Here is a 26,670-nt window from a genome sequence, read left to right on the forward strand (position 1 = left end):
CGAATTTTGACCAGAGCCGACTTGACTAAATTTGGCCGAATTTCGGTCGTGTCCGACTCAGTTGAATATGGTCAAATTTCGATTGTGACCAACTCATTTGAATACGGCCAAATTTCACTCTAGGCCGTCTCAGCCAAATACGACCAAATTTGGGCCAGAGCCGACTGGGCCAAATCTCAATCGGTGCCAACTCGATTGAATTCAACCAAATTTTGACTGGAGCCAACTAGGCTGAATACAACCAAATTTTGGTCGCGATTGTCTCGGCCGAATACGGTCAAATTTTATCTAGGTCGACTCAGCCCAATGCAGTCAAATTTGGGTCGGGCTGAACTCAATCGAATACTTCCAAATTTTGTCCAGGACCAGCTTGGCCAAATTTCGATTGAGACCGACTTGACAGAATTCGGCCAAATTTTGTATAGGGTCACACTAACTCAATCAAATACGACTAAATTTGGACTAGTCGGTCTCACCTTTTAGCCTAACCTAACCAAAAATATAAATTGAAAATTTGAATTGGATATTTTGGATTATCCATTTTAAAAATTTAGATTTAGAGAATGGATATTCAATTCATAAAATATATAAAATATATATCAGATTAATATCCATATCCAATAAAATGGATTTTAAATTGATTGAATTTTTAATAAAATAGATATTAAATGGATTAGATCATAGAAAAAATAGATTGCATTATAAAAAATGGATTTTTTGCCCACCCTTGATTAGAATTTTGTAACACATCTCTTTGCATATTGAATGTCAGAACAGAAAACCAATAGCAGACATTTGCAAAAGTTTCAAATTACTGTTGTTACATAAGGTTAGCTTTCCTATTTCCAGTAAAATAATGTCTTTTCTCTTCCTTCATTCGATCAATAAGAAACTATTATCTGAAGAAGAATAAATAGCAAAGAAGAACCTTAGCTATACTGCAACCAGTAAACCAAAGCACCATTATTTTATGAAAGAATCAAGTATTTAAATGCAGTAATGTGAGACGTGCGACATGTAACGTGAAACGTGCTATGTGGGACGTGGAAGGTGAGACGTGGACGTGATACGTGCAACGTGAGACGTAGGACGTGGGACGTGAGACGTAGGACGTAGGACGTGAGACGTGAGACGTGAGACGTGAGACGTGAGATGTAGGACGTGGGACGTGAGACGTGGAAAGTGGGACGTGGGACGTGAGACGTGAGACGTGGCACGTGAGACGTGAGACGTGGCACGTGAGACGTGGCACGTGAGACGTGGGACGTGAGACAAGAACGTGGGACGTGAGACGTGAGATGTGAGACGTAGAACGTAGAACGTGAGACGTGAGACATGGGACGTGGGACGTGAGACGTGAGACGTGAGACATGGGACATGGGACATAGGACGTGGAACGTGGGACGTGGGACGTGAGACGTGAAACGTGGACCGTGAGACGTGGAATGTGGGATGTGGGACGTGGGAGTGAGACGTGAGAGATGTGAGACGTGAACGTGAGGCGTGCGACGTGCGACGTGCGACCTGAGACGTGAGACGTTCGTAAACACTAAACCTTGAAATTTACATTCATAAACTTTAAACCTTACAATTTAATTGAAAATTTTAGAAGTTTAATAAAAGAATTGTTAATGTATCCATAAATTCGTACTAACAAATTTAAATTATATTCGTGTAAAAAAATGTATTAATAAAAAGAGATTAAATACATATAAAAGTGAAAGAATAAAAATATGAGGGTAAAAGTAATAATTAATGTTTATTTAAGACATAAAAATAAAAATTACGAGGATAACAACAATAATTTATATTTATTGAACTCTTAAATGAGCGGAAAGAAGCAGAGGATGATCTGAAAAGTTAAACTAAGGATGGGCAAAAAATCTAATTTTTATGATCCAATCCATTTTTGCTATGATCCAATCCATTTAATATTCATTTTATTAAAAATCCAATCCATTTTATTGGATTTGGATATCAATCTGATCTACATTTTATATATTTTATGAATTGTATATCCATACTCTAAATCTAGATTTTCAAAATGGATAATCCAAAATATCCAATCCAAATTTTCAGTTTATATTTTTGGTTAGGTTAGGTTAAAAGTTGAGACCGACTAGCCCAAATTAGTCATATTTGATTGAGTTGGCGTGACCCTATACAAAATTTGGTTGAATTAGGCCAAATTCTGTCAAGTCGGTCCGATCGAAATTTGGCCCAGCTGGTCCTGGAAAAAATTTGAAAGTATTCGGTTGAGTTCACCTCGACCCAAATTTGACAGCATTGGGCTGAGTCGACCAAGACAAAATTTGACCGTATTCGACCGAGACAACCGCGACCAAAATTTGGCTGTATTTAGCCTAATTAGCTCCAATCAAAATTCTGTCGAATTCAATCGAGTTGGCCTCGGATTGAGATTTTGCCGAGTCGGCCCTGACCCAAATTTGGTCGTATTCGGCTGAGATGGCCTATGATGAAATTTGGCTGTATTCAAATGAGTCGGTGATGATCGAAATTTAGCTGTATTCAACTGAGTCGGCCATGACCGAAATTCGACCAAATTCAGTCGAGTCGGTTGTATTTTTCTCTCCATTTTTTGCACCCATTGTTTTTCGTATCATTTAGTTTTTTTTCCCTGCTCGTTCACATTTTATTGCTTATTGGATGGTTGGTTTTGTCCCCTCGTTTCTGTCCAAATTGGTTAATGTTAACAAAAATTGGGACCTAATTAAACAAAAATAACAAATATAGGGACAAAATTGAATTTAGAACATTGACTTTGACACGTGGCACGCTACTGGGTTGACACGTGGACATTTAAAAAAAATTCAAAAAAATCATGAAGTGACATGTGGCACACTCCTGGGTTGACACATGTACATTTTAAAAAAATTTAAGAAAATTAAAAAATAAATCAAAAAAACCACGAAGTGACACGTGGCAGTCACTGTTCATGGTCATTAATGATTTAAACGGTGTTAGCAAAAAAGGACCCAATTGAAAAAAATTGATGAAAATTCAGACTTATTTGAACACAAAACCAAAATTAGGACTTATTTAAAAAAAATTGACAAAAATGGTGATCAAAAAGGTATTTTAACCTATTTTATATTATTAACAATATTATTAATAATAATATATAATAATATAATTAAAAATAATAATAATAGAATTGTTGTTATTGGGTCTTTGGACCTCTATACTTAGGCTTTTAACTCTTTTTATTTATTTTTTAAATTAACTATGAAAACTATGGGATAGGCCTTATAAAAAGAAAAAATAACACATGACTCACTGTTTGCACATAAAATAAATTTTGATGTCGTTAAAAAATTAGGAATTAAAACTAATATTTTTAAAAGGACAAAGACTAAATAGTATATAAGTTTCGACTGTCAAGCAAAAAAATATTTTTCCCAAAAAGTAATGCCTGTTGTTTGGGGGTTTAATTACTATTTGAGTTAAAGGTAAACTATTCTCACTGAATTTAGTTTAATTATATAACTTAGGATCTTTTTTCTCTCTATTTTTTAATCAAACTGTATATTTAAATTACTGTTTACGCTTTAAGAAAATTGTTATACTTTTCACAAAAATAACATGAAAATTAGAAAAAACATAAAACATTTCATACCAAATATATTTATAAAGTTTAAACAAACAAAATAATTCTGTTGTTTTAATACCAGACCATGTTGTAAACGCAATAATAGAATTAGTTTGGAGGTAGTTTTCTCCCCCACCTCCATAAATTTTCTCCTATTTGAAAAAAAAAATTACTCGAAGAGGATTAAGAAAAAAATTACTTCTGAATTTGTATAATTCGAAACTCATTTTGTTTTCAAATTATATTATCAGAAAGTTATTTTTTATTTTCAAATTCTACAATCTGAACTTCATTTTAATTTGAAAATATTCTTTAACTTTTAAATTATATAATTGGAAAATCAGAGATAACCATCAAATAGTACCATTCAAAAAGATAAAAATGATGAGGGTGCAAAAGGAAACTTATGGAGATACAGGAAGAAACTGATTTAGTTTAGCCATTTCTGCATCACAGTACGTCCGATTCAAATCTCTAATCTAGAATAGACCATTATTTTGTTGCGTTTTTCTTTCTCCACTTCCAAGTTTGATTGTGAAGACCATTATGTCCTTTAAAAAAATAAAAATAAATTATAAACTAAATATTTTCGTAGCTGGTATCCAAGAATGAAAGTCGATAATACCTGGTTTCTGAAAACTAGTAACACCGAATTTTGAAAGCCAGTTACATCGGATTCTAAAAGTCGGTAACATTGGATCTCATAGTTTAATAAAAAAACTTCGTAACATACTACAACCATGACAGAATACTATAATCTAAAAACATAAATATTATATATGAGTATGAGATAATGAAACTCGTCTCGTTCCACTCCGTTGACATCCTTAATAAAGATCAACATCGACCACAGACGTTTCGATCTCCTCAACTCTTCGCACTTCTTCACACCATCATTTGTTATCTAATGGAAGTGTTATATTTATTATGTAACTACAAACAAAAAGGGTAGCATTGGAATTATAAAAAATTTGGGGATGTAGGAAGAAAATTGGGAGTTCAGGAAGAAAAACCCTATTTTGGTTTAGGCTTGAAGGGTTTAAATGTGTCATAAAACTCAAACAAAAATAAACCGAGAGAACCCTCAAAATACTTTTATTCTTCAAACACTAATTTTTCTTTCTCTATTTTATGTTTTATATTAAAACTTTAAAAAATGAACATGAAAATCCAAAAAACCTTTCTCAAATTTTATTTAGACATAGTTGTAATTGTTTTTCGTAAAATACTTCGTTTTTTCCATGGTTTCCCAGGTTTCAAGTAACAGTAACCAATCTTTTAGAGAAGAAAGAGAAATAGATGTAATGTGAAAAGAAAGTTGGAACATTTACTGATGAAGTTGATTTGAATGAATTAAGAAAAAATGGGTAGCATTAGTGAATGTAACGTCGTGCATAAACGTTTGTTTGTGGGGAAGAAAACAAAGTTCAATTATGTTCGGCAAATGTCAATGTCTGCCATGAATCGTGACGATGACTTGTTAAGCAGTTATGCATAGACTGAGATCAAATTGCTGCATTACCGACATTCTATATTTTAATAATTTCACTTTTTTTTCTATCAATATCTACTTTACCACCAACCCACCACATGGTTAAGGCTACCACATGCTCCTATAAATATCATGTGTAAATACATACAAATTTTATATTTAATGCTATTTAAACACCCATCGTCAACTTCATTCTTCTTCATAAATATGATTCTTCAATAAATAGTTATCGTGCAACCTACAATTAAGCCACGAAGATCGCACATAATTAAAAATCCTTTTTTTAAGTTTTACTAAAATTACGTAAATTATGTTTTCGGTATGTCCAATCAATTTCGTATGTGTCTTAAAAGTCGAGATCAAGAACAATTTAAATATTCATTTTTTTCTTTTATCTTTTTAGATATCTTCTATTGTAAAATCGTAATCAAATTCTACACTTTAAAGCATAATCAAATTCTACACTTTAAAACAGACAATATCTAAAGAATGTGATGATTGATCTCAAGAATAAATCTAATAAATTCACGCTCCGAATACTTATGCCGCATCATTTTAATGTGACGAGAATTGTTTAGTTGGGTTAAATTGCTCTTAATTTTGTTGTCATAAGTTGGTATTGTTGGTATAAATCTTCAATATCAAAATGCTGTTTGGTCTTGGTTTTCCTGCAACTTACCGAAAATCTTGGTTCTTCTTCCACTCGTTGACCTTATTCAACCAAAGAAAAAGCTTTCGTTGAATCTCAAAAGCTAGGGTTGAAGATTGTGGTTTCGTTAAACAAGCATATGTGAGTGGCCTGTTTATTTGTTTATTGATGGAATACAATAAAGTGCTATTTGTTAATAGATCTTCCAAGTAGGCAATTTTCCATTCTTATTTGTATGTTAACTATAGATGGCAAATAAACTCGTCTCCGCGGGTATTGTCCGAACCCGTTCCCGTTTTGACGGAGAATTTCCGCATTGACTGGGTATGGGTATAAAGAATTCCCGACTTTTTCAATTAGGTATGGGGATGAGTATGAGGATGTACATATCCCCACTATAATACCTGTCCCTGCCATATCTCCGTCTCCGTTTAAATTATTAAAATATTCACAATTAATTAAGTAACATATATATATATATATATATATATTCTATCTTTTATTTCTTCTAATTATTTGGTTTGTCATGACTCATTTGCATCTCCAATATATATTTTTCATCTTATCATAACCTTTATGTAATTATGTTAAAATGATGTATGTCAATTAAAAAAAATTTATGCTTCACATTTGAATATTTTTATTATTTTTTAATATTTTTATTTATTATATATTTTCCTTTCACATGAGAATGTTTAATACTCTCAATTTAAAGGTAATATAAAAAAATCTTTACTTATTATTATTAATTTTTGTTTAATTTGAAGAACTTTTTTGTTTCAATAAAATAATTTTTGTTATTTTTCAACTATTGAGTATATATGTTGATATTTGAAAAGTTTTCTTAGATCAAATATTTTTCATCTTATCATATCCTTAATTATATATTTGATTTCCTTTGTACGATTTCTTTCAAAGTCTCTCAAAATTATTTATAAGACACACATTTGTTAATTTTTTAATATTTTTATTTCTTGTTTATTTTCATCACGTGGAATAATATTTTGATATATTCTATCTAATTATTTTTTATTTTCTAACTCATTATCAATCATACTATAATTTTTCCACTTTAATTGTATAAATAACTTTTATTTACTACAATATAAAAATTTAATGTAATTGCCATGAATATTTTTGTCACTATCCAACATATATCGGAGTTCAAAAGATACAAAATTTATGTCAAAATTATATTATTATTGTAAGGCCACTTTTTTTCTGCTTCCTTTTTAAGGGCTGCCCTACAATAATGGGCCTAAAGGCTGGCCCATAGGATAAAAGCCCTTCGTGTTGCCCTAATTTCACACTTCCTTTCACTTTCAGAAACGTAGTCGTCATCTTCCCCCGTGCGCCAAAAATAAGCTCTGCTAGGGTTAGGTTCCTGCCATCTTCAAGCTAGCTCGAAGTTGTTTCCTACTCCATGTAAGTACTGTGGCTAGCCCATACTCGTCTCTATTGTTCCTTTTCGTTCTTTTTCCAGTTAGGGTTTCCAAGTGACCCATATCGTGCTTCTGTTTCTTATCCTTTCAGCTCCTCCGTTCGTTCCTTGAGCTGCTGTGCTTGTGCGTTTTGTGTCGAGGGCGTGTCGGGTTATTTTGCTAGCTTATTTCCAGGTAAGGGAAGCTAGAACCCTATTGTTCGGTACAATAATGGTTGTTTTGATGATATTCCGTGATTTTCATGCTTATATGTGACTGTGAGTGTTTGGTATGAGTTATTTTGTTGTTTGGGTATGAAACTATGCTGATGGCAGAGAGGAACAGTGGCGGAGTCTGATAAACTCGCCCAGGCGGGAGTTGTAGGGACTCGCCTAAGTATTTCTTCGCGAAGGGTCGCCCAGGCGACCCACTGTACATTTTGGGCGAGCGAACTTCTCGCTTAGGCGAGGGGGGTCTCGCCTAAGCGAGAACGCGCCCAGGGTTCTCATGCTGGAAGTCGAGCTCTCACCTAGGCGAAGGGAGCTCGCCTGAGCGAGGGTCCTCCTCACCTGAGCGAGACCTTTCTGCTTGAGCGAGATGCTGAGCGAGAAAGGGGTTGGTCTTGATGTTTCCTTGAAAGTGAACAACATGCTTGTATGAGTCTTATCTTTAAACTTATGAACTGAATGGCCTGTATGAATGAGGTGATGTATGAGTTGTGATTTGTGAGTCTTAACATGACGTGAACATGATAATTGTATGAGATGATTCATGAAATTGAAATGATGAGTTTGGTATGAGTTCGACATGAGACATGAAAGGGTTGGTATCAATGTGGCATGGTAATGGTATGAGACAGAGCTCCACATTCTAGGTTCGAGAACAATGAGTTGGCATGGTTTGGTTGGAAATACTAAAGAGGTGGATTACGAGAAATTCTATGTATATGTATATGTATATATATATATATATATATATATATATATATATATATATATATATATATATATATATATATTGTGTGTATGCATGCCGAGTCTGTTTGATTGATTAAGAAAGTTTGGTCTGTGTCAGTGCGTAAGTCCTTGGGATCTCTAGGTGAGATTCCCAGGGTCGCGCTTCAGTGGTCGGGACGTAATTTCATGGCCCCTGTTAATAGGTGTCCATGGTGGTGCCCCATCTGTATAACTAGGTAAGGATTCAAGGTAAGGTTGCATCCTGACACTCTAAGGAGTCAGTTAGTATCACTTAGAGCGGATTGACTCCTGTGGTGAGAGTAGCAGGAGGCCCGAAATTCATTAAGGGCTAACCTTGTGGTGAGGGAAAACTGATTCATTGTAACACTTGTAACACATAACTCGGGGGTGAGCAGCTCGGGGGTGAGCAGAGGTATCCACCACAAGCACAAGCATCCGCTGAATCCGATCAAGTTATACGTATTCGGATGAGTCGAGTCGAGTCGTAGTGTATTGATTGAAACGTCTTAACATACTTGGATGTTGTATTGATATTGGATGGTGAAAGTATATTTAACTGTATGATAAAAATGTTGATTGGCTCTAGCTTACCCTTTTCTTGTTGGTTGCTTTGTATGTCGTGTTTTTATCTTTGCGATGATCATCAATTTATTGATGGGAGCAGATGCGAGGGATAATCGTGGTCATCAGGGAGGAGGCGACTCTGCAACTTAGTTTTCTTGGAATATCTTGAGGGCTACGACCTATGTATTTGTCAGTCTTTGCTTATGCTTGTGTTTCTAGTAGACCGTTTATGACGCTTTTTTTTTATGGCACCGTGGTGTGCCTTAGTTGTAAGGTCTCATGTTTAAACTCCCGAACTGCGCTGTTATATTATAATCATGTGACGTTTTCTTTTAATTACACTCATGAATTAATTGGGACGTTACATTTATGGTATCAGAGCGGTCATTCCTTAGGTCTGTGGACTTGGATGTCCGCTTAGCTTTCTCTGTGTCTTCTGAGTGTTCTTAGTTAAATTCTTGTCTTTATCGAGCCTAACCAAGTGATTTTCTGTGTGCCAGTGAACTATGACACCTCCTCGTAGGACTTCGCAATCGTCCCAGGGTGATGTGCCTGATATCGTCAGGGCAATAGAGGCGATGGTGGCTGCCATGACACAACAGAGCACCGCGATGATGCAGCAGCACAAAGCATCCATGCAGCGACAGGCAGCGTCGCTTGAACAGCAACAACTTGTGATGCAGCAGATGGAGGCTGCTAGGGCAGCTGCTGAGGATGCCCATCGGCAGCATATGGAGGCCCTTCGCCAGCTGGAGGAGAACAAGACGGCTGCCCCTATGCTTGGCCCTAAGCCACGACCGCCAGTCAGAGAGTGGAGTCTGGAAGACTTTCTACAACACCATCACGTGAAGTTCAACGGGAAGACTAGCCCAGATGCAGTCGATTAGTGGCTGAAGGACCTGGAGAGAATCTTCGATGCGAAGATGTGCCCAGCAGAAAACAGGTTGGCTTTTGCCGTCTATATGCTGACCGGGGAAGCCGAACACTGGTGGATGAGCATGAAGTCCATCATGGAGGAGAGAGGAGAACCCGTGACTTGGGAGGTCTTCCGGGGAAAGTTCCTCTCAGAGTATTTCCTTGACAGCGTCAGATATGTCAAGGAGGTGGAATTCCTCCAACTCACACAAGGAGGGAACGGAGTAGCTGACTATGCTGAGAAGTTCAAGCACCTCAGTTGCTTCTACACCTTCCCGCTCGATGAGGAGTGGAGATGCCGTAAATTTGAGAACGACCTTAGGGGAGACATTCGCTTGATGGTGGCACCCTTGTCCATCAAGGATTTTGCTGCTCTAGTAGAGAAGGCCAGAGTGATGGAGAAGATGAAGAATGAGGTAGAGGGTCAGCGACCTCAACAGCCTTAGAGGATTGGTGGACCATCTGAGTCCAAGCCCAGACATGATGAGCGGAGGAGACCATACGACAAACCTCACCATCATCATCAGGGGTCTAGGGGTCCTCCTCCCCAGCAGGGTCGAGTTCAGTGCTATATGGCAAAGGCCCTCACTTGAGGAGTGTTTGCCCGTGCATGGAGGGTTACCGCAGATGCAACAACTATGGCAAGGAAGGCCATTTTGGGAAGGACTGTCCCAACCTTGCTAGGACAACAACACGTCCTCCAGTTCAGACTCCTTACCAGCACCAGCAGAGGGACAGAGGCAACAGGCCTCAGTCGACAGGCAGGGTGTATGCTATGACAGGAGCAAAGGCGACTGGTTCAGGTAACTTGGTTATGGGTTGCTGCTTGATAGTTGGTGTGTCTTGTTGTGTATTGTATGATTATGGAGCAACACACTCTTTTTGTGTCAGATAGTGTTGTGAAACGTCTGGGTCTGCCAGTATGCGAGCTACAATGCGAGCTTGCGGTGTCTACTCCGGCGTCGGGATTGGTCACGACGTCGTCTTTGTGTGCTAGGTGTCTAGTGGAGGTGGAGGGACGCAGGTACAAGTTAAATCTAATCTGCCTGCCACTGCAAGACTTAGAAGTGATCTTAGGGATGGACTGGCTCTCTACCAACCACATCCTTATAGATTCTCGAGAGAAGAGGTTGTTGTTTCCCGACTTAGAGGAGCTTGAGTTGGTGTCTCCTCAAGGAGTGGTGAAGGAGATCCAGAGTGGCGCGCGATGCTTCATAATCTTTGTCCGCATGGAGGTGGGAGAGAGAGATGGAACTTCAGTGATACCGGTGGTGCATGAGTTTGAAGACGTGTTTTTGGATGAAGTACCAGGGTTGCCTCCCAGTAGAGAAGTGGAGTTCTCTATTGACCTAGTACCAAGAACGGGTCCAGTATCGATGGCTCCATATCGTATGGCTCTGGCAGAATTGGTGGAACTCAAGAAACAGATAGAAGAGTTGATGGAGAAACAGTTCATCCGACCCAGCACTACACCTTGGGGAGCATCAATCTTATTGGTGAAGAAGAAGGATGGGAGTTCGTGCCTGTGTGTGGACTACAGGCAACTGAACAAGATGACGATCAAAAATAAGTATCCGCTCCCTAGAATTGATGACTTAATGGATCAACTGCATGGGTCATCAGTGTTCTCGAAGATAATCTACGATCGGGTTACCACCAGATTTTGGTAAAGGCTGATGATGTACAGAAGACGGCCTTCAGGTCCAGGTATGGCCACTACGAGTATGTGGTTATGCCTTTCGGCGTGACCAACGCTCCGGCGATGTTCATGGATTACATGAACAGGATCTTCCGGCCTTTTCTAGATAAGTTTGTCGTAGTCTTCATAGATGACATTCTCATCTATTCTAGAACTCAGGAAGAACATGTCGAACACCTAAGGTTGGTACTTGGTGTTTTGAGGGAGAAACAGTTATATGCCAAGTTATCCAAGTGTAAATTTTGGATGGAAGAGGTCCAGTTTTTAGGCCATGTGATATCCGCCTAGGAGATTATAGTGGACCCAGCAAAGGTCGAGGCGGTAGTAAAGTGGGAAAGTCCTAAATCAGCCACAGAGATCAGGAGTTTTGTGGGGTTAGCAGGTTACTATAGGAGATTTATAGAGGGATTCTCCAAGATAGTGGCACCCCTGACACTGCTTACCCGGAAGGACCAACCCTTCACTTGGACAGATAAGTGCGAGGAAAGTTTCCAGGAGCTGAAGAGAAGATTGAATAGCGCTCTGATACTTGTGATCCCAGATGTCGGGAAGCCATTCGAGGTCTACTGCGATGCCTCCCACCTCGGACTTGGATGTGTTTTGATGCAGGAGAAGAAGGTTGTGGCATATGCTTCGAGACAACTTAAGGTGCATGAGTGTAACTATGCCACTCATGACCTGGAGTTGGCGGCTATAGTTTTTGCCTTGAAGATCTGGAGGCACTATCTTTATGGTGCTCAAGTTCGGGTGTTCAGCGATCATAAGAGCCTCAAGTACTTGTTTGACCAGAGGGAGTTGAACATGAGATAGAGGAGGTGGATGGAATTCCTGAAAGATTATGACTTTGAGCTCCTATATCATCCAGGGAAGGAAAATGTGGTGGCAGATGCCTTAAGTAGGAAGGTTGTACATACGACACATCTCATGATAAAGGAGATGAAACTGCTAGAAAGGTTCAGAGACATGAAGATACAGGTGGAGTTGGGGTCTGAGTTCATTAGGTGTAGTACCCTGACTATATCTAGTGACTTCTTGACCTCGATTAGAGAGAGGCAGTTGTTGGATGCCAGTTTGAATAAGATTAGAGAACAACTTGGATCAGATAAAGCCAGAGACTTTGCTTTGGGTGATGATGGCATACTGAGGTTTCAGGGTAGAGTATGTATACTTGATGATGCGGAGGTAAAACGGTTAATTCTTGAGGAAGGACATAAGAGTCGTCTTAGTCTGCATCCTGGCATGACTAAGATGTACCAGGATCTCAAGGAAACCTTCTGGTGGCAAGGGATGAAGCAAGATGTGGCTTAGTTCGTGTTAGCATGCTTGACGTGCCAGAAGGCGAAGGTAGAGCATCAGAAGCCCGGTGGGATTCTACAGCCTTTGGAGATACCAGTGTGGAAATGGGACAGCATCTCGATGGACTTTGTGACCCATTTGCCACGGACCTTTAGAGGGCATGACACCATCTGGGTGATAGTGGATCGATTAACCAAGAGTGCCCACTTCTTGGCGATGAACTTGAGGATGTCCATGGCCAAGTTGGCCCAGCTGTACGTTAAGGAGATCGTGAGATTGCATGGAGTACCTTCGAGCATAGTTTCCGACAGAGACCCACGGTTTACATCCCGGTTCTGGTAAACCTTACAAGAGGCTTTGGGGACCAAGTTGATTATGAGCTCAGCCTACCATCCCCATACTGATGGCCAATCAGAGAGGACCATTCAGTCTCTTGAGGACTTAGTGCGGACTTGCATATTGGATCATCTGGATGCTTGGGATGAGGTGTTACCTTTGATAGAGTTCACCTACAACAACAATTTTCATGCGAGCATTGGCATGGCGCCATATGAGGCTCTTTATGGCAGGAGGTGTAGGTCTCCTCTCTGTTGGTATCAGGATGGAGAAGCAGTATTTGTCGGACCAGAATTGTTAGAGCAGACCACCAAGAAAGTGAGAATGGTGAGGGACAGGATGCAGGCTTCTCAGAGTAGACAGAAGGCCTATGCAGACCGTAGGAAGAGACCCCTGAAGTTCGCAGCTGGTGATCATGTATTCTTAAGGGTGACCCAAACCACGAGCGTGGGAAGGGCTCTCCGCTCAAGGAAGCTTTCGCCCAAGTTCCTTGGCCCCTATCAGATCACGAGGAGGATTGGGCCGGTGGCTTACGAGATAGCCTTACCCCCGTAGTTGGCGAACCTTCACCCAGTGTTCCACGTCTCACAGCTGAGGAAGTATGTGTTTGACCCAGCTCATGTGTTAGAAGCCGAAGATATACAGATCAGGGTCGACCTCACCGTGGAAGTACCCCCCATCGCTTTGGAGGAGAGCAAGGTTGAAGAACGCCGAGGGAAGACGGTCAGTCTGGTTAAAGTTATCTGGGATCGGAGGACAGGTGACTCGACTTGGGAGTTAAAGGAGGACATGAGAAAATCACATCCACATCTGTTTGTCTGGTGAGTCTTTATTTTCGAGGTCGAAAATTTTCTTGTTGGGGAGAATGTAAGGCCCCTTTTTTTCTACTTCCTTTTTAAGGGCTACCCTACAACAATGGACCTAAAGGCTGGCCCATAAGATAAAAGCCCTTCGTGTTGCCCTAATTTCAAACTTCCTTTCACACTTTCAGAAACGTAGCTGTCATCTTCCCCCGTGCGCCAAAAATAAGCTCTGCTAGGGTTAGGTTCCTGCCATCTTCAAGCTAGCTCGAAGTTGTTTCCTACTCCATGTAAGTACTGTGGCTATCCCATACTCGTCTCCATTGTTCCTTTTCGTTCTTTTTCCAGTTAGGGTTTCCAAGTGACCCATATCGTGCTTCTGTTTCTTTATCCTTTCAGCTCCTCCATTCGTTCCTTGAGTTGCTGTGCTTGTGCGTTTTGTGTCGTGGGCGTGTCAGGTTATTTTGCTAGCTTATTTCCAGGTAAGGGAAGCTAGAACCCTATTGTTCGGTACAATAATGGTTGTTTTGATGATATTCCGTGATTTTCGTGCTTATATGTGACTGTGAGTGTTTGGTATGAGTTATTTTGTTGTTTGGGTATGAAACTGTGCTGATGGCAGAGAGGAACAGTGGCAGAGTCTGATAAACTTGCCCAGGCGAGCCTGTCAAGCCCAGGCGGGAGTTTCAGGGACTCGCCTAAGAATTTCTTCGCGAAGGGTCGCCTAGGCGACCCACTGTACATTTTGGGCGAGTGAACGTCTCACTTAGGCGAGAAGGGTCTCGCCTAAGCGAGAACGCGCGCAAGGTTCTCATGCTGGAAGTCGAGCTCTCGCCTAGGCGAAGGGAGCTCGCCTGAGCGAGGGTCCTCCTCGCCTGAGCGAGACCTTTCTGCCTGAGCGAGATGCTGAGCGAGAAAGGGGTTGGTCTTGATGTTTCCTTGATTTCAAAAGTGAACAACATGCTTGTATGAGTCTTATCTTTAAACTTATGAACTGAATGGCCTGTATGAATGAGGTGATGTATGAGTTGTGATTTGTGAGTCTTAACATGACGTGAACATGATAATTGTATGAGATGATTCATGAAATTGAAATGATGAGTTTGGTATGAGTTCGACATGAGACATGAAAGGGTTGGTATCAATGTGGCATGGTAATGGTATGAGACAGAGCTCCACATTCTAGGTTCAAGAACAATGAGTTGGCATGATTTGGTTGGAAATACTAAAAAGGTGGATTACGAGAAATGAAAGCATGACACTTAAGTGATAACTTTATACTTTTTTAGAAATGAAAGCATGACACATAAATCGAACTCATTTGTTTAAATATTCTTTTAATCTCTATTTTCATTGTATTTGTTCAATTTTATTTTTATTTAAACATTTAATTAAGTCTTAATTTTTGTTAATTTAATATTTTCACTAATAGTGCTTAAATTTGATTTTTGTGAAAATTTCATGCCACATATTAGTTAATGATATATTTTTTTTTTGTTTTGAAAAAATTATCCACACATGTCAAGTCAATATCGTCCCATATGTCATTGTTAATGCCATGTGTCACCTTGTGATTGTGTCATTTTTTTTGTTTGATTCAAACCTATATTCATTATTTTTATTTAATTTAATCCCTATTTTTATTAAAAATGAACGATTTTATCCTTTTCGAATTGATACAAAATTTAATTTTTATATAAATAAAAAATAAAAAAAATCCAAAAAACCACAAATTAACACGTGACATTAACTTTAACACCGAATTGAATCATTTAAAAAAGAAAGTAAAATCAAATTGAGATAGAAAAAAATAGAAGACCAATTTGACATTTCTTAATAAAAATAAAGACAAAAAAAAGAGTAATTTAATCTAAAATTTTCTTTAATTTTCACTTATGTGGTTAATTTTCTTGCTTTGTTTCATCTGATAAAAATGTGTGCATCTTTTCCGGTAACAATAATATTGTTTGTTTTGGGTGAGAAGAAATTGTATATTTGTACATGGAACACCAAAGAGATCCTACCCTAGGATGGTATATAAAGTGCAGAAACTTACCAATGTATAGTCTCTGATGAGGCTGTGAAACAATTCAATGTATAATTGATAAAAGACATGGTTGGACCCAATTCAAAGTAATCTCTCAGACTTTGACCAAATGTTTCTTCTGCTTCCTACCAATGAGGTGGATAATTAACCCTACATCTCCTCAAAAACCTTTTCTGCCATCTCATTTTTTCTTTATGCATCTTCAATATAACCATTCCTTCATAGTTTTGGGTGGAGCCCCATTCCCCACTTTCTTCTTTCTTCCCATTTAATCACTATTTTTTTTTTCTGGGTACGGCCAAACTAATAATATTTAATGTTCAAAAGTAATTTTATAACTAGTACAACTTATATCAAGCCATTTGTCGCACAACATTAACTCACTTTTAGTGGTTTGGTTGCAATGTATCGCTAAATTCAAAAGCTCTTCCAACTAATAAGATGGATGTTTGAAACAATCCTAAATTCAAACTAATAGTGTAAAATATATTTGAAATTATCAAAGCATTTCAAAGTTTAAGTCAAATATCTTGGCATATAACAAAATTTCCCCCTTTTTTTTATAAATTCACACACACAACACTTATACATGATATAAAATCATCAAAAAAATTCATTAGTAATCATCTAATAGTTTGTCAACTTATAACAAAATCGATCCTACTTCTCAACTAAATTGGATCACAAAATCACTTCTTTCCTCATATTCACAAAGTAAAATTATACCACTAAATTTCTCATATCCTCATCACCCAACTTAAAATTAAAACAAAAACAAAATTATATTTCTATGTCTCAATTTTTCTTGTACCTTAAGTATACAATTTTTAAATAGAACAATATATTGAAAACACTCATAGAATTCTAAATTTTTCCAAGGAATTAAACACCATGCAAGGGTATTTGGCCGCATATATTTTTGTTATTCTGTCCTGATTTCAGAATTCGAAACATATAAGACCGAGATCAACAATGGTTAGCTTTTGGTCTCGGGTGTTACCCGAGGCAGAAAACCCATTTTCTACCTCAGTTTTACTGAAAACCAAAGCAATATCTCTTCATTATTGCCTCGATTCTGATGCAATCGAGGCCTAAGACGTTCAAAATTTAAAAATATAAGAAATGATACAATTAAAGGGGGTTCTAGAATTCTCTTCATTCCTCCGTCGTCCCCACTCCACGACCCAAGCCCATCTTCCACTCCATTTTTCACTTGCAGAGAGATTAATCTTTCCAACATCACGAAACACTTCATAAATGCGTCCTTCCATCACCGATTATGGTTCCTCACAAACCTCACCACCCAATCTCAATCACTTGCACAAAATCATCAAAACAAATTTATATCAAACCATCACATATTCATCTTTACCAATTTGTGCCAATACATTGAACCATATCTAGCGGTCCCAATATTCTCCTCCTTTCTTCTCCTATGTAAAAGAAGAACAAAGAAAAATAACCATTAAAAAAAACAAGAACAAAAACAAAGAGAGGGGTTGAAAGCTCGGTGGCTACGCATTTGAGCGAAAGGAAGAAAACGCCTGACACGTTTGGAGAAGAAGATGGAGCCAAAAACCCCAAACGCATAGGAAATGGCGTCGCCGATGCTGTCTTCGGCAACAATGGCGCGGTGTGGCTGCCATAGCGCGACATGGTGCGGTGGCGGCATGGAGGCTAGTCGTGCAAGGAAGAAGCTGTCCAACTCTAGCGTGGAGAAGAAGATGGAAAGCGCCGACAACACCAGTGACGTTGTTGGTTCCGACGATTGCTCCAGCGACGACTTTGGTTGGCGACAGGGAAGTTCGTCTACGGTAGTTCTTGGTGGGGGAGACGTTCCCGCATGAAGGATGAAGAAGAAGCCCCCCTTTAGGGTTTCTTGTACAGGATAGAAGAAAGGTTTGGGCCTAAGGATTTTAACTAGCTTTATTGCCTTGGGTTCAAACAATTGAGGCATATAAGGCCTTACTGCCTCGGGTTAGTATCAACCAGTGCATAAAACTTTTGTTTTAAATTTAAAAATCTATGTGGCGGGAGGGGGGAAATTTTAGAGAGGCTTTAGGCCTCTGGTCCCTTAGAACTGAGGCATAAGACTAGTTTTTACCTCAGGTCAACTAGTAATCGGGACATAAAATGTTGTATAAATTACAAAACTGTCACCACGTGTTTATATGTCTCGTTTCCACTATGATCGAGGCATAAAGCTCGAGTTAAAAAGCGTAAAATACACTAGTGAAACCTTAGGTCAAGCTAAAAATCCAATTTTTACCTGTAACCCATCAACTCTAATTCATGTATGTCTTAAGATTGAAATTAAAAACAGTAAAAAGATCTTACATGTTGTAAAACTCAAGGTGATAATTTTTTTCCTTAGCAAGATAATAGAAAATTTTATAAGGTAGGATCAATGTTAGGGTTATAGAAATTTGGAAATGAGAGATGAGAGAATGGGATATAAAAGTAGTTTTGCTGTTTTTAGAACGGACAAAATTTATAAACTTTTCAAACACACATTTAACTTACTTTCTTAAATTGTTTTACACACCCAATTAATCACAAAGAAACAATACTTTTATAAATTGGATTACTAATTTAGTTTCTAAAATTATAATAGTAAGTGAAATTAGTTATTAAAATTCAGAAAAATGGCAAAACAATCCATAAAATTACATACAATCAATTAATGTAGTGTCTTTGTTATTAAAGAAAGAAAGATAGAGATAATCTATATATTATTATGAAATATGGTTAAAATATAATGAAGGGCATCGCACAGATTGAGGGTGATTAACACTAAATATTCTAATGTTTAAGTCAAGATATAAAATGAGTGTATTGAAACATATTTGGTGCTTAAATTGGTCTTATATAATTTTGATTTTGACTTAAATAGTGATTATGGGTGATGTGACAAAGTGAATTAAGTTTTTCATGTTTGATGTGTGAACTTGGAAGACAATACACATGAATAATAAACATGTGTCATGTGAGGTAGTTGGTGCATAAATGGTCTAAAATTACAAACTTGATTCTTTATTCATCAAGTGATGGGGAGGTAGAAGATGCCCAAGAACACGTAAAACAATGGTTGTCATGGCATAGTAATAAAAATTAATTGACACATTATAATTCTTTTTAGCCCTATTAATTTCACATTAGTCTTTTAATCTGTATTAAAAAAAATTCAAATGTAATCAGAAGTGGACTTTTTTTTTTTTGAATTAGGAGGCATCTCTCCCAAACTTTTAAAATTCTTTTTATGTACAACGAGAATATATGAAAATTAAATTAAATGAATTTTATTATTTTAAAAACATATTAAAATACTTTTTATTTATTCTCTTTTTTCTTTGGAGTTACTTAATATTTGTATTCATTTACTATTTCTTTTACGTGTGTTTTTGTTTATGAAAAAAAAAATAAAGTTAAAATAAATTTATTAATTTTGTTTTCATTTTTTATATGTTCTATTCCATCATAGAAGAAAAAAAATCTCACTTTTAGGTCTATGAGATATAGATTAGGCTTACTCGACCTGACCCTTTGGTTTAGGCTGATTTGACCCAACCTTTCGGTCTAAGATTCTGGTCGATTAAGCTTGATCTTCAATTAGAGTCTACTACAATTAACCTTTAGTTGCGGTTGATTCTAGTTAGTTTTCAATTGGAATAGATTCAAGCTGACTTTCTACTAAGGCCAACTTTGACAAACCTCTAGTCGAGCCCGACTCAAGCTGACCTCTGAGCAAGTCTGACTTGGCCGACCTTCGACCAGGCAGACTTCGATCAAGACCGACTCGAGCCGATCTTCAGCTGGGAGTGACTCAAACCGATATTTAGTCGAGGTCGACTCAAGCTTATAATCAATCGGGACTATCTCAACTAACCTTCAGTCATGGTTAACTTATGTGGACCTTCGACTTGATCTGGACTTAGATGCACCTTAAATTTTAGATTTTCAATATCCAAGAAAATGATCTAATCCTAATACAATTAAGTGGATTGAGATTTGAATTTTCAAAATCCAAAAAATATTCATTCTAAATTCATTCAAGTAGATTAATTCATAAATATGGATTTAGATTTGAGATAAATCCATTTAAATAGACTGAAAATTTGAACTTGGATTATAATAAATTGAATCTCAAAATTTAGTTCTTTTATTCCCTTGTTGTTGTATGTTTTCCTCTTTTTTTTTTTCATTCTTCTAAAGTATGTTTTTCTTCCATTCTTTCCCTCTTTTTCACATTTTTCTTTTTTTTTTTAAATTTAAGCTATATTTCATGTTTTGGGAATATAATCTGCCATTAAGAATCTCTCTTCTTTAATGAGATGACATTTTCTCTGTAATATAATATTTTGATTATATGTTAAATTTTATGTTCTTCTTTTGTGTAAGTATGTGTTATCTTCTCCTGAAAATTATTTAAAGATACTTTTAGTTATTATCTGTCAAAGGTTAAATCATATAATCCACGAGTAAATTATGACATACTCAATCTTAAACTCTCATAATTAGAATCGGTTATTTGTGTTTGGGTTGGTAGGTCATCCATTTAATTTATACCTCAGATAGACTACTAGTCTTTAAATATGTAAGTAATAATTTATAATATAGACTTTTAGTTTGACTCCTTCAAACAGTGATCTTAGGCTATTTATATCTCATTTATTTTGTTTTTTTCTCCAAAGCATCAGATCAAATTACTTCTTACTCTACTATTCTAGTTTCTTTTCATGCAATTGTAATTAATTTTTGTTAGGTCTTTTGAGAAAAGATTACCGGAAAGATTTAATATCAATGAACATGAACCTAACTTTAAGACTTTATCTTTATATGGTGATTAATTTTATCATTTTTACTCAATGTGTTATGGGCCTTCAAGTGTGAGTCTCGGCTCTAAAACTATTATTGGATCTTTTGAGGGAGGATCACCGGAGAGATTTAACACCAATGAACATGAGTTCAACCCAACATAAGGGATTGACACCATTTTCAACCTAAAATCTTAAGACAATGAGTTTATGAGCCTTTATCTTTGTATGATGCTCAACTTTCTCATTTTTATTTTGTGAGATTTAGACATACACTTAAATTTCCAACAATTTTGTGATCCTGTATATAAAAATGGAATAAACACATGAATTTTACATAGGATAAAACAAGAATTATCCAATTTGTTTTGCATTGAGATAACATTTTTAATATATTTGTTTACATTTATACTCTTTCAAACATTAATTTCTATTCCCGTCCTTTTACTACTTTCCTCTATTTCTCTTTTACAATATACCAATAAAAGGATAAGAGTAATTAATATTTTTGTTGAAATAGTTTGTGCAATTAAGTTAGGGAAGGAAAGTGGGTCCAACGCACACTATCCATTTATGCTTTTGCAGGGAATACTAGATCCGAGACCTCGCCGCTGGGAGCGTTTCTACGCTGCGGAAAAACCATAAACCACCGACACCACCTTCTATTCATCACCCGTCTCATCTCTCGCCACGTGTAACCCATTTATCAGTCAACGACGGTGATTAGAATATCACCACCAAACCGCGTTGTTCTCCTCTTCATTATCCCATACAACCTCACCCATTCTGCTTCTGCATCCCACGCTTCACACTTTCCATAATCACATTACTCACTTCATCTTCATCGATTTTTGGTGCCCACTCTTCTTTTTCTAATAACCTTTCGCATACAACTACCTAAAACCTTATTTTATGTATCCTCATTACAAATACATATTCAAAATAATTAAATATTGATCCAATATATTGAATATTTTGGACAAATAATCTTAAAATAACAATTAATTAACTCAATTAAAAAATATGTTTACGCAATGTGTCTGGAAAAAAAATAGTCTTAAAAGGACACTTAACACTTTCAATCGAATTTTGAAAAGGTTTCATTTTTATTTATGGTATCAAACACATGATATTATTGTTTTACGTCAGTCTAATTGTTTATTAAGGCTTCTCATTCAATATACATTATTATAATACTTTTAATTATTATTAATACTATTTATCCATAGTTAACTTATGAAATAGTATTTTAATAAATTAAGAAAATAAAATACACCCGTACATTGACTATAAAAAATATGTATATATTAACATGAATGATGTTTTTACACCAATGACGGATAACGGTTAAACTTAGCTAATAATATTGTTAAAAAAACTACACCATCCTTCGTTGATAATATTAGTAAGCTTAACTTGGGTAGTGATTCATGATTAAATGGTAACATAAATTTGTTTTATAATATCTTGATATATAAGATTTACTTAGATAGTTTTCTGAAGAATTATTACTAGTTTTTTTTTTTTTTTGTAAAATTAAAAATAAGCGGGTCCAATAACAAAAAAAAAAAAGGATTGCACGTGACACTGTTTTCCTTAGTTTTTTTTTTTTTTTTGGTGCATGTGGAAAGCAAATGGATTACCGGGGAGTGGCGGTATCATAAAGGCAAAACCGGTTTAACCAGTTTCGTGAGGGTGGAGTGACTGCAGCGGATAAAAGCAGCATTTAGAGGCATATATATAACCCTCCCTGGCTTGGTTCATCTCTCACTCAACTCGCAGAGAAAGAGAAATTGAGAGAGAAAGACAGAGAAATAGTTGGCAGAGTGAAAATGGAGTTGTTCTTCTACGCGGTGTTTGGTGGTTTGGCCGCGGTTGTGGCAGCTCTGGAACTGAGCAAGAGCAACAAGGACCGAATCAACACCTCTTCCGCATTCAATTCCTTCAAGAACAACTACCTCCTTGTCTATTCCCTCATGATGGGTACAGATCTCTCTCCATCTCTTTAGATCTCGCTCGATCTCTTCCTTCGCTTCTCTCATTCCGCTCGATCTGCCTCTTCCTTCTTTCATTTCTCTATTCCAATACCTCCAATGCTCGCCCTATTCTTTTTTTTTCCCTCGCCATAATTTCCTTTCATGTTTTCCTCATGGAATGTTAATTATCACCGAAATTAAAATTGAATCAGGGAAGCCATTGTTTGTTTGTTTTTACCTTACTTTCTGTTATTTGGGAAATTGAATGTAGCGAGAAATCGAAAGCGTTTCAGGCGGATCCTGACGATTAGTTTCTCTGATTGTAGTGACGTGTCGGTTCTGGAAATTCTGATTTCTTTTTTTTTTCTTTTCTTTCTTTCCTTTTGGTTAATAGTGCATTTCTACGCTGTGCATTGTCTTTTACTCCGCTCGTTGTATAATCTGAACTTCGCTTTCTGATTGTTATGGTGTTCGATGAGATGGTATTTAAAAGGACATTTTAATTTAGTTAAGTTGTCTATCTCTTAGAGTGGTTGATTTATTGAATTTATTTTATTTAATATGTTTCTCTGATTTTAATTACGTTTTTCGTCATTGAGTTATGACTCTGAGGAGAATGTTGTTGGTGATTGAGAAATTGAAAATGCACTGATTGAAATCTGAAAATTATTATCAAAGGTAGCTCTGTTTGTCGGTTGTTTGTGTATGGCTGCAACTTCTATATGTGATCGTGCTATTGTTGAAAATGTCAAGTTGGTATTGGAGTTGCTGTTTTAGTTTTTGGGAAATCTAATGGGTTGCCGTTTTCTATGGTTAAAGCTGGAGATTGGCTACAAGGTCCATATGTGTATTACCTTTATAGTACATATGGATATGGGAAAGGTGAGATCGGACAACTCTTCATTGCTGGTTTTGGGTCTTCTATGCTCTTTGGAACAATTGTTGGATCTCTAGCTGACAAACAGTGAGATGACTTTTCTGTTTATTATTACATCTTGCTGCACACCTATCATAGATTTTTTTTTTTCTGTCTCACATGCTTCTTATCCTGAAATCAGAGGCCGGAAGAGGGCTTGTGTAACTTATTGCATAACCTACATTTTGAGCTGCATCACCAAGCATTCTCCTCAATACAAGGTTCTGATGTTGGGTCGTATTTTGGGAGGCATTGCAACTTCACTTTTGTTTTCAGCATTTGAGTCATGGCTTGTTGCTGAGCACTTCAAGGTGAGGAATAATTGTTTGATTTAAAGCTTATATGCTCTTTACTAAGAATATTTTCTCGGGAGATATTGATATAAGACATTCGGATAGTGCACTTCATTACTGACTTGTAATATGGTTTTAGATTTATGTCTATTTGTAGGGTGTATCTGACTTGAATTATACAATGTAATTTAACTGCCACAGGCTCAAGAGTCGGGTTTATGTCCTCGTAATGATAATTTAGCTTGATTGTTTTAATTCCAAATTGGGCTAGTCTTGTATGTAGCTGGATGACTTCTGAACATGTTTCGCTTTAAGAGTCTAACCTCTACTCAAAATATTGCAACTAAAAATTTCAAATGTAGTTAGATAGTGTATCGTTATGTCTATGTTTAGAGTAAGTGTCTTGGTTCAGTAAATCATGTAAATATATCAATAGAGAAAGTTGCATTTTGGTATTTGGATTCATTAAATGGATATTGAATTAAACTCACGGTGTATACTTGAGACAGTTTTCAGCATACGCTTCTTGTTAATATGGTTTTTTATTTTGTGTTGACATCCATTTGTTACGTTGTGTATTTATGATTCTGAATGTTCTCTGTTTTTTTTAACTTTAATTTGTCAGAGGGGCTTTGACCAACAGTGGCTATCATTAACATTCTCAAAGGCTATATTTCTTGGAAATGGCCTTGTTGCTATTTTGTCTGGTCTGTTTGGAAACGTCCTTGTTGATACATTGGCTCTTGGACCTGTGGCTCCCTTTGATGCTGCTTCATGTTTTCTTGCTATTGGTATGGCCATCATACTATCTTCATGGACGGAAAATTATGGGGATCCTTCCGAGAGCAAGGACTTGCTTACCCAATTCAGGGGTGCTGCTGTTGCCATTGCTTCAGGTAGATTCCTTGCCTTCAATTTATTTTCTCTGTTTTTATACAATGCTTTGATACAGTAAAGTTGAACTTCGAAACTCTTTACCCGTCAAATTAATCTATATGCCAGTTTACATGTAAAAAATGTGTACTTTGTTGTAACCAATAGTAGCTGTAACTTTTTCTCCAAACTATATAATAGTAGTTGTTATTTAAGCTCCCTTAAATGGAACTGATCCAGCAAAAGTGATGCTTTCGCATTTCTTATTCTGTTATCATTTATTTTATTACTTTATTCAACTCATCTTGTATTCTCTGTGCTCAGATGAAAAAATTGCCTTGCTGGGTGCCATACAGTCTCTCTTTGAAGGTTCAATGTACACCTTTGTGTTTCTATGGACTCCTGCATTGAGCCCAAACGATGAAGAGATTCCCCATGGTTTTATTTTTGCAACTTTCATGTTGGCTTCAATGTTGGGAAGCTCACTTGCATCCAGATTGATGGCCCGCTCTTCACTCCGAGTAGAGAGCTATATGCAAATTGTTTTTGCAGTTTCTTCTGCTGCTCTGATGCTCCCGATTTTGACCACTGTATGCAACTCTTCCAATATACTCCCCTCATTTCCCCCTAGTATTCTGATTAACTTCTCACACCATTTTTCTAAATATTGTCTTTGTTATTGTGTAACAGTTCTTGGTAGTTCCTACTGGGGTGAAAGGTGGAAGCATCTCATTCACTGGCTGCATTCAACTTCTTGGCTTCTGTGCTTTTGAGAGTTGCGTTGGCATATTCTGGCCATCCATTATGAAGATGAGATCTCAATACATTCCCGAGGAGGCCAGGAGCACCATCATGAACTTTTTCCGCATTCCTCTGAACATTTTTGTGTGCGTCGTGCTGTACAATGTATGTTTCACAATCTTCTAGTTTAATACAATGCTTTATCTTAATAACATCATAATTTTTTATTTGTTTTTGACCGATTGTGTATTTTCTCTGTGCAGGTTGATGCATTCCCCATCACTGTTATGTTTGGCATGTGCTCAATTTTCCTTTTGGTGGCTTGCATCTTACAAAGGCGACTGATGGTGATTTCAGATAAGCCAAGTAAGACCCTTACACAAATTATCTGCTGCTTAAGTTGATTTAGAAACAGGATTTGGATGGACAGAAACCTTATTTAGACTAATTGGTTGTGTTTTAAATTTATCCTATCTGGGAACTACTGGTATACCTTTGGTTTCATTGCTCCTTCCTGAGGTTGTTCTTGTAGTTCTCCTATAAGAAACACGTTCTTACTTATAGCTGGGATAATTTTTGTTTGAAACAGAAGCAGCAGAGTGGCAACTGAAGGATAGGGACGGCGAGTCTGAACCATTGAACATTTAACTGGTTTTTGCCCGAGTTTTGCCAAGTCACTGAACTTAAGCTACTTCAGTCTTACTGATACATTTTCTGTCTACGACTTTGTACGATGCAATCTGAGTGAAGGTAAACCTGATGCTCACAAAGAGAAGAAATTGAAGCAAGAAGCAGAAAAGGACAAGAGGAGCAATTTTTTAAGTGTTTTTAGTATAAATATCGTAGTGCATTAGATTTCTATTGGCTATTACTTGAGGAGAAATCTCCGTTTTGGTAGTTCTGATGGTATTCTTTTGGGGGGCAGTATCTAAGTTTGTCCCGTTGGGAATAGTATATATGCCATACTATTTCTTTCTTTATCTTTTTATTTTGTAATCAAAAATCGCACTCCATTCAATTAATGCATCTCCTTTTATCTTCCTTTTTTTTTCCCTTACCACCATTTTAAAGATGCTACCATCTATTTCACCAATCAAACTGTCCTTTGCCCCAAGGATTTCATGTGACCATCGTGGACCAATTATCAGATATTATTATTTTAGATAGAATTTTGTCTGTATTTTGATAAAATACATTTTCTTGGAGTCCACCATACCATACAATCAAAGGAATTGCACAATTAATATAAGA

The 26,670-nt window shown here is 37.0% G+C and overlaps 2 protein-coding genes across 2 annotated transcripts; both read left to right on the top strand.

Moving 5' to 3' along the window:
• The first annotated feature begins 9,636 nt into the window (after positions 1 to 9,636).
• LOC146883928 (uncharacterized) lies at positions 9,637 to 12,137 on the top strand. Its single transcript, XM_085666783.1, has 4 exons — positions 9,637 to 9,980; positions 10,256 to 10,431; positions 10,520 to 11,017; positions 11,800 to 12,137. The coding sequence occupies exons 1-4, from the start codon at positions 9,637 to 9,639 to the stop codon at positions 12,135 to 12,137; spliced, it is 1,356 nt and encodes a 451-aa protein (XP_085522909.1).
• Positions 12,138 to 22,360: 10,223 nt separating this feature from the next.
• On the top strand, positions 22,361 to 26,460 carry LOC114163754 (Major facilitator superfamily protein). Its single transcript, XM_028048058.2, has 8 exons — positions 22,361 to 22,603; positions 23,416 to 23,560; positions 23,655 to 23,823; positions 24,431 to 24,701; positions 25,003 to 25,268; positions 25,369 to 25,584; positions 25,683 to 25,785; positions 26,009 to 26,460. The coding sequence occupies exons 1-8, from the start codon at positions 22,453 to 22,455 to the stop codon at positions 26,065 to 26,067; spliced, it is 1,380 nt and encodes a 459-aa protein (XP_027903859.1). The 5' UTR covers positions 22,361 to 22,452; the 3' UTR covers positions 26,068 to 26,460.
• Positions 26,461 to 26,670: the final 210 nt, after the last annotated feature.

Source organism: Vigna unguiculata, chromosome 9 (genome assembly GCF_037176805.1).
Source record: "Vigna unguiculata cultivar grain cowpea cultivar isolate G323 ecotype 2 chromosome 9, ASM3717680v1, whole genome shotgun sequence".
Lineage (NCBI taxonomy): Eukaryota > Viridiplantae > Streptophyta > Magnoliopsida > Fabales > Fabaceae > Vigna > Vigna unguiculata.